At 40.6% G+C, this 16677-nt stretch overlaps 1 protein-coding gene across 1 annotated transcript in view; it reads right to left on the bottom strand.

Annotated features, from left to right (window-relative positions):
* Positions 1 to 16677, bottom strand: part of plxnc1 (plexin C1) — a 148205-nt gene that overhangs the window by 33517 nt on the left and 98011 nt on the right. Inside the window, exons 18-25 of the mRNA XM_069908713.1 lie at positions 16112 to 16217; positions 14593 to 14694; positions 12437 to 12546; positions 12255 to 12314; positions 10697 to 10821; positions 8305 to 8500; positions 3089 to 3235; positions 344 to 518 (exon numbers count right to left, since the gene is read on the bottom strand). Of these exons, the coding sequence (XP_069764814.1) occupies positions 344 to 518; positions 3089 to 3235; positions 8305 to 8500; positions 10697 to 10821; positions 12255 to 12314; positions 12437 to 12546; positions 14593 to 14694; positions 16112 to 16217 (1021 nt within the window). The remainder of the gene's footprint in view (positions 1 to 343; positions 519 to 3088; positions 3236 to 8304; positions 8501 to 10696; positions 10822 to 12254; positions 12315 to 12436; positions 12547 to 14592; positions 14695 to 16111; positions 16218 to 16677) is intronic.

The raw sequence follows: 16677 nt of genomic DNA, 5'->3' as shown, positions 1-16677 counted from the left end.
TATCATTCCCTCCCCATCTACTTTCACCTATCATGCATCAACCTCTATCCCACCCCCTACTTACTGTTATGTACTGGCAATCTTTCCCGCTTCCCCTCAGTTCTAATGTAGGGTCTTGACCAAAATGTGGACTTAGACCTTTTACCTCCACAGAAGCTGTTTGACCTGCTGTGTTCTTCCAAACATCTGTGTTTTACCTCATGTAATACACTGAGATCTCATTAACGATTAATGGGAATATTTTCATCCACTCCCATTCGATGAGATCAACTGAGAGCTGTAGAACCAGAGCCCAGAGTTTTCACCTTTGAGTAAATTAAAATGAAACACTAAGAAAAATTACCCAGATCAATATCTTCCATTTGAAACCTTTGGGAGTAACCATATTTACTGAAGAAAGTCTCAAAAATCTTCTCCTTTACTTGTCCTATAGTGTCACAGTCCAAAACTTCGACTTCAAAACTGGAATTGTTATCTTGATCATCTTCTATGTTCAGCTGAAACGAAACATCCAGTTTCTGCCAAGAAAAAGATTAAACTGTAAAGAGATCCACAAAGCTGAAGGAAGGGTTGTGTAGCGATTACTGCAACACTGTTACAGTGGCAGCGATCGGGACTGGGGTTAGAATCCCACACTGTCTGTAAGGAGTTGGTATGTTCTCCCCATGTCTGAAGTCAGTGTTCAAGAAGACAACCTGGTTTCCCTCTGTGATATCATCTCAAAATATCTTCCAGCCAATGAAATCTATTCATTGAGTACTAGAAAGAAGCCAGTTTCAGCAAAACAAACAGTAATAAATAATCATTTAAATGTTTTAGTTGTTGATGTTGATTGAGGAATAACTGTTGAACAGGTCATCGTAGATCTCTGTTGCCTTATTCAGTGAGAGAGATTGCTTAAGCTGGTATTTCAGTAACAATTGGGCATAGAGCACATCCTTCCCACATACAAACCACCCTAAGCAATCCCTTACTAATCACAGCACACTATGGCATAGGGATTACTTCAGGTGGAATGTGAGTTTAGGGATGCAGTATGAAAACCACTGAGTTAGTGCAATGGTATCTTCAATGAGATGGCTGACCCATAGGCTGTGGATAGGAGTGTTACTTTGAATAACTAACAGGCTCTCTTCCTCTATTTATGTGAGAGCAATGACTGGAATGTGTGTGCCATACTGTGTGTGTGTGTGTGTGTGTGTGTGTGTGTGTGTGTGTGTGTGTGTGTGTGTGTGTGTGTGTGTGTGTGTGTGTGTGTGTGTGTGTGTGTGTGTGTGTGTGTGTGTGTGTGTGTGTGTGAGAAAGAGAGCGAGAGAGAGAGAGATCAGTTCTGCAGTTTTACAGTCAACAGCAGCAGCTGGGACTGGAAAAGGACAAGCTGCAAAGCTTGTGGAAAAACCCCATTAAGGAGATGGGTTGTGAGTGCTTAGTTCAACCTGGTGGTTCATGCAAGAGGAGAGGACTGGCTGCCTAATGTTTCGCGGAATAAGGTGACCTGAAAGAAAGAGGTTATCATCTGGAAAACCCTGATGTGGCAAGTTTCTTCAGCAAGACACTGACGTGGCTGATTAGGAAGGATCAGTTTATGGAACAACAAATCTCTCTCTGAAAACCAACAAGCGGTAACCTTCCAAGCACCAAAGCCCGGTGAACTTCATAAATGTTCAATTCTGTGCACAGTATAAGAATTGCCTGCAACCAGTAAACTTGGAGGAATGAGAAGTGAGAATGGACTGTGAATCAAAAACTTTTCTGAACTTACATACACATTATATACTCGTGCGCTTCGAATTAGAAGGGGGTTAAGTTAGGTTAGGTTAGTAATAAGTTAAAGTTTGATTCTGTTTTCATGTTTAACAATAATTAAAAGCAACTTTTGTTTAAGTAACCATTTGTCTTGGTGAATATCTATTGTGCTGGGTTTTGGGGTCGTCTGGGCTCATCACAGTATCTTCCAATGTACCCTTCTCTTTGTTGATGTGTGTCTCCTTCTGTACATTTCAGTTTGGGATACTTGAAGTTACCTCACTTACTAACCCATGGACTCTCCTTCACTGAATATTTTAGAAAGTATTTGATAAATTGGTGGAAGAAAGGTTAGATCCTATATTTTTCAAAATTTAATTTACAGCTTGGTAGAAGCCAATTTTGGCTATTGAATCCATGCGCCCAATTATACCCAAATTAACCTACAACCTCGTATGCTTTGGAAGGGAAACTTGAAAATCTACACGACACAGGGAGAATGTACAAACTCCTTACATACTGCGGTGATATGTAATTACACCACTAGTTCAACAGGGGTCAACCCGGTGACCTTGTATCTAAAGCAGTCCAGAGCTACAGTCTAGCCTTCCAGGTTTGTCTTGCAGAGAGACAAGACCTCTTAGTGTACATATTAGTTTATTAAACCTGTCTTATACTCGCACTGCTGATGTGGTTATTGTCAGTACACATACAGCACCGGATTCGAACCCAGGTCGATGGCATCGCTAACCGGGAAGCCATTACATTTGTTGATACGCTACAGTGTGTTAGCAGAGCAAGCGGGTTCTCTCGATGCCTTTGCAGCACCTTCATTGTCGTAATTTGGATTTGGGATTCCCACTGTAAGTGTGGATGTAGGAATCTATGACGAGAAGTGTTTAAATCAAGTACATTTCATATATTATACAGAAAATCCCACATTTGATTTTTTTTTGTCAAACACAGCTTTCTGGTTAACAGATAACATATTTAAAACTTTGGGGTGAATTTGGACTGTCCAATTCCTCTTGCATTTCAAACAAAAGCTTTGCAAATTCAAAATAATCTGAGCCTCCGTGATTCTTCACTAACCGAGGAAAATCATTTGGTTTGTTGCAGTACAATGATACTTTGTGAACAGGAGCTGGAATCGCCTTGTCTGTTTTCAGTTTGATTGAGTGAAGATGTAGATAATATAATTTTCTGGAATAATTATCGTTAATTCAGTAATAACAGTGGATTCGTTAACATAAAGATTGAGACAAATCTATGAAATGAAAAGCTGTGCCTTTGTGATCAGTGGATCAATTAAAATGTATACTATAATTGCGAATAGACTTACCAGAGTTTCAAAATCATTAACCTGCCACAACAACCAGTCCTCATTTAACGTGTAAAGTGCTTTACCAGTGATTGCATCCACTGGGCCCTGGTTAATCCGCTGCTTGATTGCAGATACAAGCTTAAATAACGCTTCTCCAACAGATTCCTGCAATTGGAAAAACAACAGCTCTCATGATATAAGAAAAGCGCATGTGCAATTTGGTGAAACCGAGCGATTAAAGGAAAGAAATGCTTGCGTGCCTATTATCTTTCACAAATATCAAGACCACTTTCTGACCACAAGTGTGGAAATTGATTCTAATGTAGAAAGTGCAACAGCCATTCCATGCTGACAAAGGGTAATGTGATCATAACTATACAATCCATTTCAATAGCACGATCTGAGGGATTAATACTGGCCAGGATTAGGGACACATCCTGTTGCAGGATTTGGGTTTCTATTTTGGAGAACAGACTGGGGTTTGGCATGACGACTCTAAGATACCACGACTGAGTGTGCAACACTCTCTGAATACAGCACTGAAATGCAAGACCTCAATGAAGGGCTCAAGCCCGAACCGTTGGATATGTATTTCTATCTTTGCTGTATAAAGGACACTGTTTGATCTACTGAGTTTCTCCAGCGGTGTGTCTTTACTTCATCCACGGTATCTGCAGACTTTCATGTTTTACTACTGAAATGTTAACTGTGATTGTGTACTCAAATCACCAGTGTTTATTTGTCATTAATTTCTTGAGACTGTCGCATGAACCCTGCCATGGTCGTGACAGTTATCCACAAAGTGAGGCACTTCCAATTTTATCCAAGAAATAGATGGCTATAAAGTGAATTATAGCAAATCTGCTAATTACATCCCTTTTCCAGCAAAAACATTGGATGTAGCAGGGAGTGCCTCAGCGATTTAGGTTTAATCCTGACCTCCAGACCTGTCTGTGGCACATTCTCCCTGTGACATCATTGGTCTCTGCCAAGTGCTCTGGTTTCTTTCTGCATCCTAAAGACAACCAATGACATTGGACAACACATTTTTTCAAAGGCCTTGCTTCCTGAAAAAAAACTTTGGGGAATATGATAGACGCCTTCCAGCTGAGCGCAAAGATCTTTTCAGATTTGCTGCCTCACGTAGGAAGATGCAGAAACATTAAGTTCGTTTTTTAAATTGAATGTAGCATGTTTAATCACATTGCGTCAGATCAACTGACCTAAAAATGTTTTGCCGCTTATTTTCTTTTATACAGCATCTGATGCCGCTTGTGTCATTGTCCAACAATAGTCGGCCAGCACTGATGGATTCTAGTTGCCCTGATACTGCTTTTCTGTGGTTGCAATGTCCTGGGGAATCCTTTTATCATGTCCGTCACTGACTGCACTAAGATCAGTGGGGAAGAAGTCAAAGTGTGAATGCGAAAAATGAATTTTCAATGACATGGCACACCTCATGGTCTTGTGTGCGTGAAGCATGTTGTCAATCAGCTGGATCTAGTTTGGTGCTCTGCAGTTGCCAAGAGAATTCTCAGCATCTTTAAATTCCTTCCCTGCTAGTTTCTCCGGCCTCACTAGCAGATCTTTGATCTGCCTGTCATTGATAACAGGTCTGACAAAAATGGACCAACAAAAATGCCTTCCTTAATCTTGGCATCAATTATTCTTGGAAACATCTGTCTCAAATAGCAAAATCTATCACCTTCCTTCTTTATTGCTTTCACAAAATTTTTCATAACCAAGTTTTACATGAAGAGGAGGCAGAAATATGGGCACCGACTGCCATTGTGCAGCAGGTCAACTTTCAGGCTAAACTTTGATGAATCTACAAAAACTTGCCATTGTTGTGGGTCATGCACACAACCCAAAGCCAAGAACAGCCCATCAATGTCAGCGCAGAAACTCAGGTTGTCAACCTGTGTAAAGAAGTTTGTCAAATGTTCTTGATGGCTTCGAAAGACAGAAATGTTTGTACCTGGGACAGCAAACCCCATCTTTGTAGCCTTGATCCAAGCGGTTCTACTTTTCCTTTTGACAAACCTAAGTCCCTGACCAAATCATTTAATTCTGGCTGTGTTATCAGATGAGGATAACCAGGCATAAATGGTTCAACATTTGGATCAGTGTGGTTTTCCACATCTGGTCCATGCATTGTGCCTCCATGAAACTGATGGTTTCGGAACTGGCAAACTGTCATCATGCAACACTGGTCTCATGGCTGAAGGCAGATTGGGGTATTTAATAGATTTATTATTTATAGCAGAGAAGCCAGATATATTGATCAGACAGAAGTAAGTCACATGATCCTTCTGTTCTCGCCATATCATTGGTACTGCAAATGGCATTGACTTCTGAGACCTTCTGAGCCGAGCTCTCAGGTGGACTGCACATGTTGCACTACAAAGGTGGGGAGCCCATGGTTTATATTAGTCATCAATTCTACAACTGAAGTGAAGCTCATAGGTTTTCTTAATAAGTGCAGTCATTCTGTGTCTTTGAGCCTTTAGCATAGACTCATTGCAAACGCAAAAGAATGTATCGCTGTGGTTGCAACATTGACGAGACAATTCTGGTGCATTGAATCGTCTGGAAGACAATAAATGCTAGTGTTAAGTACAGTTACAATGCTCTTGCCTGAAGAATATGTGCCCATCATCGTGCATTCAATCCATATCAATGTATTTGTAGACGTGAGCTGCTTTTTTAGCCTGTCTGCATCTATCCTGGCTAAACATGCCCAGGAACTAAGACAACATTTGCATATCACCTGCACTGAGTGCATGTCCACGTATGCTTGAACTGATCATAACAGCGTGCTTTGTGGACAATATACCAGTAGACTTAAAATATGACAGGAAATAACAAAAATATGTTATATCTAACAAAAACGATACGTGATAGGAAAATGTTCAGGAGATTTTCATGATCAGTACGATAAAATCCATAAAATACACCCCAAAGTGTTCAGGAAGCCAAATCTTTTATTCCATTCCCCACCTTCCGTCCCCGGCTCCGTCCGGCCACCTTCCTCTCTCCCTTTTATCCCCAAGCCAAATCTTCATTGTCCTCGGTGTAGATGGATGGCAGGAGAACGGGTGTTTGAGAGGGAATGGAATACAGTTAAATCAATGGGGAAACAAAATTGCTCAGAATGCGGTTAGAGCTGCTTTACAAAGATAGATGAAATATTCTCTTCATTGTTCTGCCCATAATCTGCATTTTGAGAAAATCATAGAAGACTGTTTCCTCCAAAGACCTGACTGATTTTTGGCAGCCACGAGATATGGGAATTTTATTAATCTCTGCAGCGTGTGTGAAAAGTACAACTCATCTTTCTACAGCTACATTCTCTTCACACTATCCATAAAGATTTAAGTTTATAGTCAAGTCTTCCTGTAAGTGGAACTTTTTCATTTTCCATGGTCAGGTTTGGTAGAACTCTGTCTAACTTCAGAAAAGATTCCCCCTCATGCAAAACCTATTGTAGAATTTCTATTGTGAGAACAATTGCTTCAGCACTGATACACATCTGGGATATTGTTGGACGGTATAGCTCGGAAGCTGATATTTTCCTGGAATATTTACCTAATTACAACTGCAGCCAATCCATTTACTATTATAAACAGGAAAATAGATTTCAATAGTTTAAGCAGGGGTATTATCTAGAATTCAAATCCTACCACGGAAATACGAGAATCTGAATTAATTAATAAAAATGGAAATAAACCTGCCCCAGTAAAAGTATTTTTTAAAAATTTAGGCACGGTAACAGGCCATTTCAGCCACGAGTCCGTGCCGCGCAATTTACACCCAATCAATCTATAGCCCCTGGTATGTTCTGGAAACTGGAGCCACCAGGGGGAAAAAAACCCTAGCAGACATGGAGATAATGTACAAATACCTCACAGGCAGCGCAGGATTCGAATCCTAGTTCTGATTGCTGGTGCTCTAACAGCGTTCAGCCGCTATGCCAACCGAGCAGTCAGATTGTCACATAAACCCAACTGGAATTCACTGAAAGAAAGTGCTAGAAATAGTCAACACATCAGGTTGCATTGGTGGGAAGTTATAAAAGAGATGGCATTACAAGTTAATGACCACTCAGGCAAGGACTGCAGCTCCCGTTCTAATGAGAGGTCATTGATCTGAAAGGTTGACGTGCGGAATATTTCCAGCACTTTCCTTGTTTGCTTCACTGGCCAACGGCCTCACAGTTCAGTAGTCCAGGACCATTCCTGGCCAAAATCACCAGAAGACTTAAAAGCAGAATTAGGTCATTCAACCCATCACATGTCCCCCCAAGGCATTGGTTTGTGTGATATTTTCTTCTAGATTACATCTGATGCTCTGGTCTACTCCCACAGTGAATTAATTAATAAAAATGGAAATAAACCTGCCCCAGTAAAAGTATTTTTTAAAAATTTAGGCACGGTAACAGGCCACTTCAGCCACGAGTCCGTGCCGCGCAATTTACACCCAATCAATCTATAGCCCCTGGTATGTTCAGTGAAACCTCGTTAGAACACGATTCATTAATCCACGGAATCGCTTATAGCGCGAGTGTCTGTGGACCCCAAACTTTGCAAATAAGTTGATTAAAATTCAGAATACCAATATTAAAAGAATGCGCTTGCTTCCTTTCATTGAAATTACTAGTTATAAGCCGCTTTCAGGTGGAATCGCCAGGAGAATGCGGCTCCAGAGTTGGCTGCAGGTGTCTGTGAAGAGATGTTCAGGTGGCAGCGCTGAAGGCGGCGTTCTGCCATCTGAAAGGTCTGAAGCGGGGAGTGGTTCCGCGGAGGAAGCGCTGGCTTCTGAGTCAGGGTAGGAGCAACCGCTGACAGCCCCCCTCCCCACTACCAGACAGCCCCTCCCCGCTGCCAACAGCACCCCGGCACGGGATGTCAGGGCTGGGGCAGCTGGCATGGGACATCCTGTGCCGGGGGGTTATCGGCAGCGGGAAGGGTGGCTGTCGACAGCGGGGAGGGTGGCTATTTGGGCTTGATTATCTGTGGGCACTCTGACATATGTGCATTTGTTCCGCGACTTGGCTGAAACGCGGTATGAAATCTTGAACCCCAACTAACGCGTTCTAACGAGGTTTTACTGGATATTCAAAATGATAATGCAAAGTAATACAGAATATGATCACTATGATTACAGCGCATGTTATGCTACAAAACATTGCACTCAACATACTTCAATCTGATAATAATGTGTACACTCCTTACCCTCAGAAAGCCATACATGCAAAGGGACACCCAGTTGGTTAGCAGCTTCTCAACCACTGTCTCTGTGCTGCGTAATAACAACTTTGGTTGTACAGTCGATTGATCCATCAAGTCTTTGAGAAGCTGATCAAGCACAATGGTCAGGTAAATCAAGTTACTGTGAAATGCGATTGTGAGAAACGAGGCAAATCGACACCTGTTAACATCAAATAAATGGCTTTTTCACAAAGGTATCCCAATAACAGAGCACACGTGAAGCTTTAACATAGGGGTCTTCAGGGCAGATGCTGGATAACTGGTGCAAGTGCTGGAGGGTCTCAGCAGATCACACAGCCTCCATGGAAAGCAACAGGTGGTCAATGCTTCGGAGCTGACGAAGGCTCAGGCCTGAAGCCTGTTGCTTTCCATAGATGCTTCATGACCTGAGTTCTTCCAGTGCTTTTGTGTACTGTTCCACTAAAACTTTTAGCTGCTTTCTTGAATGCCAACATACAGATAGAGTTTTGTCCTAGTCAGAAACATGATATCCATGCTCAAAGAGAAAAAGCTGCACCTTCCGGTACCAGGTGTCCAGGATCTTATTATCCAAAGTCATGGGTATTAATTTGTTCTGGGTCAAAGGTGTTTTAGGAGATATCCCCAGCTTTATTCTGATATATTGATTTATTTTTTTAATATGGAGTTATCCTTTATCTTTGATATCAATTTATTGTCCCACTTGTATATAAACTCTCCTGCTATCTTTTCTCCAACTGTGCCTAATCCAATTTGTGCCCAGGAAAGGCACAGAGAGGCGGTAAACCTCAACAGCGCCGCCCAATAATATTTTTAAAAATCTGGCAATTTCAGACTTCCCAATTTATAATCCCGTCAATTTTTCCATGGAGATTTTAGTCACTTTACTGTTCCACAAGAACTTTCTGGCATGTCCATTGAGCATCTTAAAGAAGCCCTGGGGCAAAGGAACGGGCAAGGACTGAAATAGATGTTGCAGTCTTGGCATCACCTTCATTTTAATGCAATTAACCCTGGCCACCAAAGTTATGGGCAGGGTCCTCCTCAATCTTCTAGAGCAAAGGGAGATAATTGCGTTTATATAAATTGTGTAAACCCTTATCTACTTTTCTCCTCCTGCGGCCATTTCAATTGACTCCCTTGTTGGCATTGTCTGTAATACCCCTTTGTCAAGGGCATTAACCTTATCTCTAGAGATTCAATCCGGCCAATGACCCCCCACCCTGGATCAGTCAAATATACTAACATGTCATCCACAAATAAATTGATTTTATGCTCCTCCTGGCCCACTTTGAACTCCTTTATGTCTGGCTTCTGCCAGTGGATCAATAGCCAGTATAAACAATGCTGGGAACAGTGGGCAGCCCTGCCTACTGGACCTACCATCAGGAACACTGTAGACATTTGCCCATTTGTAATAATTTTAGCTTGGCCAATGCTTTTGCTGTAATTTTATAATCTACATACGCCTATAGGAGCCGGGATTCAATGGGTGTTTTGAGATCACCATAATAATTGCTGTTCAGAAAGATTTTGGGAAGGTATGTGTCTCCACCTCCTGTTCCACCACCTTCCTAATAAGGGGTATAACCTCCATTCTTGACAACATCCTGCAGAATCTCTTTGCAAACTCTCTATTGCAAACACATCCTTCTTGTGATGTGGTAATGAGAACTGGACACAACCCTCCAAATGTAGTTAACCATTTTTTTATACTGCTGTAACATGACATCTCAAATCTTAAACCCAGTCCTTTGGCTTATGACATAAAGATAAGTACACCAGAAGCCTTCTCATCCCCTCCATTCACCGGTGTTGCCATATTTAGACTTGCATCCTACTCTTTGTACATTACATCAGGTCCTTGCCATTTCCTCTACAGTACAAGTCCGAAACTCCGGACTGGTCTGGATTTTTGGATTTTCCGGATTCTCGGGCAATACTTTTAAAATTCAAATTTGAGGGGGAATAAAGAGGGGATGCTTCATTTATCAGTTTTAAAGAAAAATAAAGTGATCGCTTGTTGCCGCCGTGCATCTGTGGTGCTTACCCCTGCACACGCGCCAAAGCCCACAAAATTTAAAAAGTTTGAGCGTTCAGATTTCTGGCCTGTATTTGACTTTTTTTTTAAAACCAGTTGAACAGTTCCAACATTAAAGGCAGCTCCATCTCCCAAACACACAGATTAATGCCCACTGAAAAGAGGTTGATTACTGGATGTGTATGTTCCAATGCAAAATTTGTTTCTGTTCTTGCAAAATATAACACATTTCAAAATAACTTTCCACTGATGCTGACAGTATCGGTCAATTTAGGTGCGTGCAAATGTTGGGGAACTGAAGCAAGACTAAGAGTTATAAAGAAGTCAAAAACTAACCGGTCTTTAATGGAGAAATCCTTCTGCCGCTCAAGAGCGTGTATTGATGTCACAAGAAACTGCTCATTATTCAAGAGATTGTACAAGGCATCAAATCCATCAAGTTTATCACTTTCCTGTGTATCCTTTGTATAAAACAGGGATTGTGTAACCAATAATTTTGTTTTCAGTTTTTAAGTTTATCTTTGGGTTAAATAACATGAATATTAAAGTAAAATTATAATATCCAAGAAATTATTCTATGGACATGGACAAATACAGATATCTACAAGTACGTTCTTACAAACACACAAACCGAACATTCTCTAGCTGGTTGTCAATTGTGATTTAGAGACTTGAAAGCAATCCAACACCTGAGATTCACATCGGCGAAATTAGTGGAGAAATTTTTCCTTCTTTTCCCGTCTTTATAACACATGCAATGCACAAAAGTGCTGGAGAAAGTGAGCAGGTCACGCAGCATCCGTGGGAAATAAAGGGTGACCGACGTTTCGAGCTCAGGCCAAAAGCACTGGTGAACTTTTACTTCCTGTGGATGCTGCAGGACCCACTGAGTTTCTCCAGCACCTTTACCTATTGTACTTGAGCCCAGCATCTGTCAATTTCCCTATTTAACGGCGTGTTTATAATATGCTTGGCCACCAATAATATGGTTCCAAGACCTTCAACATTCAATTTATTTTGCCATGGTTGTTTTGGGTCATATGGAGTGGATGAGGTAGTAGTCAGTCTGAGATCATGGTGCACGTGTGGTAATCATATTTGCCATCAAATGACTATTACATAACGGGGTGAACAAAGAGGGGCTCAGGGTTGGACAGTTAATGATTCATCTGGGGACTTCTTATTGAGACTATTAATGCCCATTGTTGCCCGAACTGGGGGCATTGCTGCGTTGTCTGAGGAAGAGAGGGAAAAGTCCTAGATCTCAAACCCTTCATTAACCTCATGTTCTGATGGACAGCCATAATCTCTACTATAATAAATGTTTCGGGACTTGTAGAACTTACATTGAACTGCTCAACTCCATGAAGAGAGAGCACCAGTTCTGTCTCCACAGTCTTTCATATTTACCGACAGAATCAGTGAACCAATGTCAGGGTCCTCTCCCAGGCCAACATCTTGAACATTACAGCCCTAATTACACTCAGCCAGCTACCAGGAATAAACCAATGGCCAAAATGAAAGTCCCAAAACAAACATTCTGTTCAGAACTCTAACATGGCAAGAAAATACTAGATGAGCAGCCAAGGACATTGTTGAAGGCAGTTTGATAAAGTGTAACACATGTACTAACTTATGGAACAATCAGGATGGTACTGAGAACCTTGAGTCCATTAAAGAGTGGAAGAAGCACATCATTTCATGAGCTAATTACCTACCCAACCTCCCAAGCCTCTCTTGGTCCATTTATGATAAAGTCTGTGGGTTCCACATTGACCTTAGCAGCCACATTAGAACCCACAGAACTAGATTAGAAGCAACTTGTCCCTAGCACCAACCTAATTTTAGGATATGGTTTCCAAAGCAATAAATACTTATATACATAACAGTGTACCTGAGGTGTAGTGACGATCAGATCTTTGACAAAATTTGTTTCTGCTGATTCATTGGCTGACTAGAAAAATCATAAAAAATGGAGAAATATTTTAAAACCCAGATACATTAACTTCTGACTGAGATAGTTTTCTCATTGTCTCATTATAATCACATTTTGAAAGATTAAAATTACAATTTTACCTCAGGAAAGAATGTTCTTGCAGCAAAGTGTTTATAATCCAAGAAAGGGATACTATTATAATCGTTCATCAGATACACATCGGATCCCTCAGTCTGAAGTTCAACAAAACCTTAAAAAGAAATATTTTAACATTTCCAACATTTACTCTGTGATGTTATTCATCTTCCCCAAAAAGGAAGAATAACAATTCCTCTCCCTCCCACCCCTCAGTATTTCACCTTACACACCATCACACTAATAATATGATGCTTTAATCTGCCATTATCAATGTTACACAATGATTGTTGTAAAGGTTATAACCTTGTGTTTTTAAATCTTAGTTAATTTTATGTCTGTCTCTTTAAGAGAATTATTGTTTGTAGTGTTACCATAGTGACTATGATGTAATATGTCATAATATCTGCCCAGACTAATGGCTTGCTCGTTATTCTACAAGATGTGAAGGAAGCGTGAGCATGAGAAATTTTTCTTTGAATTGTGTACCTCTGATTTTATAACTTTATATACAATATATATCTTTTGTTTTTAAATACTAAATACTTTGTTATTCGCTGTTATGAAAGACTTGTGGTGAAGCTATGCAAAATGTTTATCTGTTCCATCAACGAATTAAAACTACATAAAGTAACAGTCACAGGGTTTGATTTGTTGGATTAAAGCAGTGGTACTCAACCTTTTTCTTTCCACTCACATATCACTTTAAGTAATCCCTATGCCATCGGAGCTCTGTGATTAATAAGAGATTGTTTAAGGTGGGATATGAGTGGGAAGGGAAGGCTGAGAATCACTGCTCTCGATCCAATTGTTTCTGAAACATTTTGCTGGAGTAAAATGATTAATGCCCCATTTCCTTTGGAGTTACAAAACCGTGCACATCATGAGTCAATGAGGTACAAATAAAACGGTGGTTTTCAAACCTTTTTCTTTACACCAACATCCCACCTTAAGCAGCCCCTTACTAATCACAGAGCACCTATGGCATAGGGATTACTTAAAGTGATATGTGAGTGGAAAGAAAAAGGTTGAGAACCAATGGGTTAAAGAGATCTAAATTTGAGATATCGCAGCTCACGCTTTGAAAGATGATACTTTGAAATTAGGATATATTAGAATAAGGAAAGCGTTGCCTATAATTGTTTTCATACATTAGAGTGACCATCCCCACAGAATTGTCCTGCTTTCAATCTGATAGAAAATATGGTCACCGCAATTTAAATTTTGAACAGTTTATCACATTTTGCGTCGGCTTCTCGTCGTCTGCTTTGTGCTCCTTATATTTGCTGTGAGGTACTTTCATCAACAGTGGAACACAAGCCAGAGAATGGATCCATAGACCAAGCCTTTTTCTCAAGGCCAAACTGGTCCAATAAGACACTAACATAGCAGTTAAAACCATGTGCCCTTTACTTCCAGATATATTGAGAAGGGGCCACTTGAGAACTCACATTTTGGCCAATGCTTAGGTCTGAAGATCTTGATGGATAGACACTCCTGGACATTCCTAAAGAGCGCATGCAAATTATGCCCTTTGTCGTGAAGTTCAAAGTTAAGGACACTCGTCTTGAAACACCACCTCATGTAAATTATTTGACTTCTAAGTATAAGCAAACCCCTTTAAATTTTTCTTTCTGAATGTGTTTATGTTTCTGCTTCATGACAAATCAGGCTCATAATAAACCTTCCTAACAGGTGGTGTTAATATATTTTATTTGCAAAAGCGCCAATACATGCTTCATACTGGCTAAAGGATGTCAGAAACACGTAAGCCCAGTGGGTGCCACAGTTAGTGTAGCGGGACCGGGGTCCGTATCCGGCACTGTCTGTAAGGAGTTGGTATGTTCTCCCTGTGTCTGCGTGGCTTTTCCCTGGGGGCTCTGGTTTCCTCCCACTGTTCAAGACATACCAGGGATTGTAGGTCAATTGGGTGTGATTGGGTGGCATCGGCTCGTGGGCTGAAATAGTGGTGTATGTCTAAAAAAATGCAATGTCCAAAACATCTTGGGATGAGGTCAAGATTTTCTTATCAAATCCAAGAATTTCCAGGATGAAAATGATATAATAGGTTGGTAAGGGACAGAAATACTGTTTTACCTTCACGATTTTGTAATGCTAAATGCAATACTAAAACTTTCAGTGGTAAATATTTGCTACATACCTTCTCGAATCTGAGCCCGCAATTGACTTTCCAAAAGCTTCATTTGGACTTCCAGCTTTTGTGAGAACTGTTTTTTTCTCTGATGAGATGCCAAATAAAAAACTAAAGATAGCAAATTATTTGATCATTGTGAGTTAAAGAAAAACTAAATGTCCACATCACACAAAATTCACTCCTGCAGGAACAATTCCCCAAACCAGGAGTCTCACACAGTTTGCAGTTAAGATGCCAAGTTCAAGTTTATTTATCATTCGATTGTACCAGGACATCCCGATGAAACAGCGTTCTCTGCTCCACTGAAATGTGGATGGAGAATTGTCTACATAAAACAAAATACTATTTGTTTTCCAATAATAAATACTGGTATAAAACTTACTAAAACCAGTCTCCATCATCAAATCACAATGGTCCAAAATCTTTACAGCACTTTCTCTATAAACTTTTGATATTGGTGTCTTTTTTTGTGACAAGTTCTTATACATGGATAATAAATAAAACTGCAGATTGTTGGAATGTGAAACAAAACAGAAATGTTTGAAGAACTCAACCAATCAAGCAGCACTTGTGGCTAGAGAAACCAGTTCAGACTTCGGATTAAAGACCTTTCCGAGTTCTTCCAGCATTTGTGGGTTTTTTTTTTATTTCCCAAGCATTGAATTGCATTAAGAGTCTTAATTCATCTCAAATAATTTCGTGAATCTAAGTTTTGACCAACTGCCAGGTGCTCAATGAAGCAGAGTTGTTGCAATAGTGGGGACCTCCCAGTGGCCAACCATTTCTAATCCGCGCTCCACTCTCATGCCAACGTGTCTGTCCGTGGCCTTGTGCTCTGCCAAACCCACAAATTGGAGGAGCATCATCCAGTATTCCATCTGGGCCCTCTCCAAACAGGTGACATCAACACTGACTGCTCCAGTTTCCCGTCTCTCAGTCTCTCTTCCTCATTCGTCTGCCTCCTTTCCTCCAGCTCCCCACCCCCTCCCCTCTACCTCCACTCCCTATCACTTACCAGCTTTATTTTCTTCTGCCCTTCCACCCATATCTACCCATGCCTTGTAGGCCGGTGCTCCTCCCCCTGCCCCCTCCTCCATCATTTTATCCAGGTGCCTGGCTGCTTTTTGCTTATACCTTGACAAAGGGCTCAGGCCCGAATCATTGATACCACATAAAGAACATAATGTGACCTGCTGAGTTTCTCCAGCCCTGCAGACTTTCTTGTTTAACAGTAATGAACTCTTGAAGCATTAGTGATTTTTCTAATCACTGGGATTAGAAAAAGTGATTCCATCCATCTATGCATCCTTTACTCCCCATAAACTCATTCTTTATTGATGAAACCCTCAGTCCATCAACCAGCTTCGATCCATTTTTCCTTCCATCCTTTTCTCCATTTCACCCTCTCTCCATTTATTCCACTCTGGCCAATGAAATGGGCAGACAAGCGAATACAATTACTGGGAAAGATCAGTTATTCCATATACATTTTTTAAAGATTTAGCATTGTACTTTAAATACTTACTGAAAATCAAAATTGTCATTACAATGGGAATCATGGCTAACCAAATGTGATAAGATTTCTTGGTAGTTGAATTAAATAGAACATCAATGTGTTTTCCAATTTTCACCTAAGTAGAAAACATAACATAAACATGTTTACAGCAAAAAGACAAGATCTAAATTGAAGACAGGATTAAGGCTCATTGCTAGGAATAAATAATTAAGATTTTACATCAATGGTTCTTTTCACTGTTGTTATGAACCGCGTGTAACAAGCAGCAAGAGACAATGAACCAGACTGTTTAATTTAAAATCACTAATTTAATTTCTAACTTAAACTATAGTCTTAACTTTTAAAACTATCCTTAATGCTAAATCTTTCCCCAACTATGCGCAGGTGTGTTTGTGTGTGTGTGTGTGTGTGGGTGTGTGTGTGTGTGTGTGTGTGTGTGTGTGTGTGTGTGGGTGTGTGTGTGTGTGTGGGTGTGTGTGTGTGGGTGTGTGTGTGTGGATGTGTGTGTGTGAGAGTGTGTGTGTTTGTGGGTGTGTGTGTGTGAGGGTGTGTGTGTGGGTATGTGTGTGTGTTTG

Source organism: Narcine bancroftii, chromosome 13 (genome assembly GCF_036971445.1).
Source record: "Narcine bancroftii isolate sNarBan1 chromosome 13, sNarBan1.hap1, whole genome shotgun sequence".
Classification (NCBI taxonomy): Eukaryota; Metazoa; Chordata; class Chondrichthyes; order Torpediniformes; family Narcinidae; genus Narcine; species Narcine bancroftii.
The sequence above is the reverse complement of the archived record's forward strand: the minus strand, read 5'-3'. Positions and strand labels throughout refer to the sequence as shown.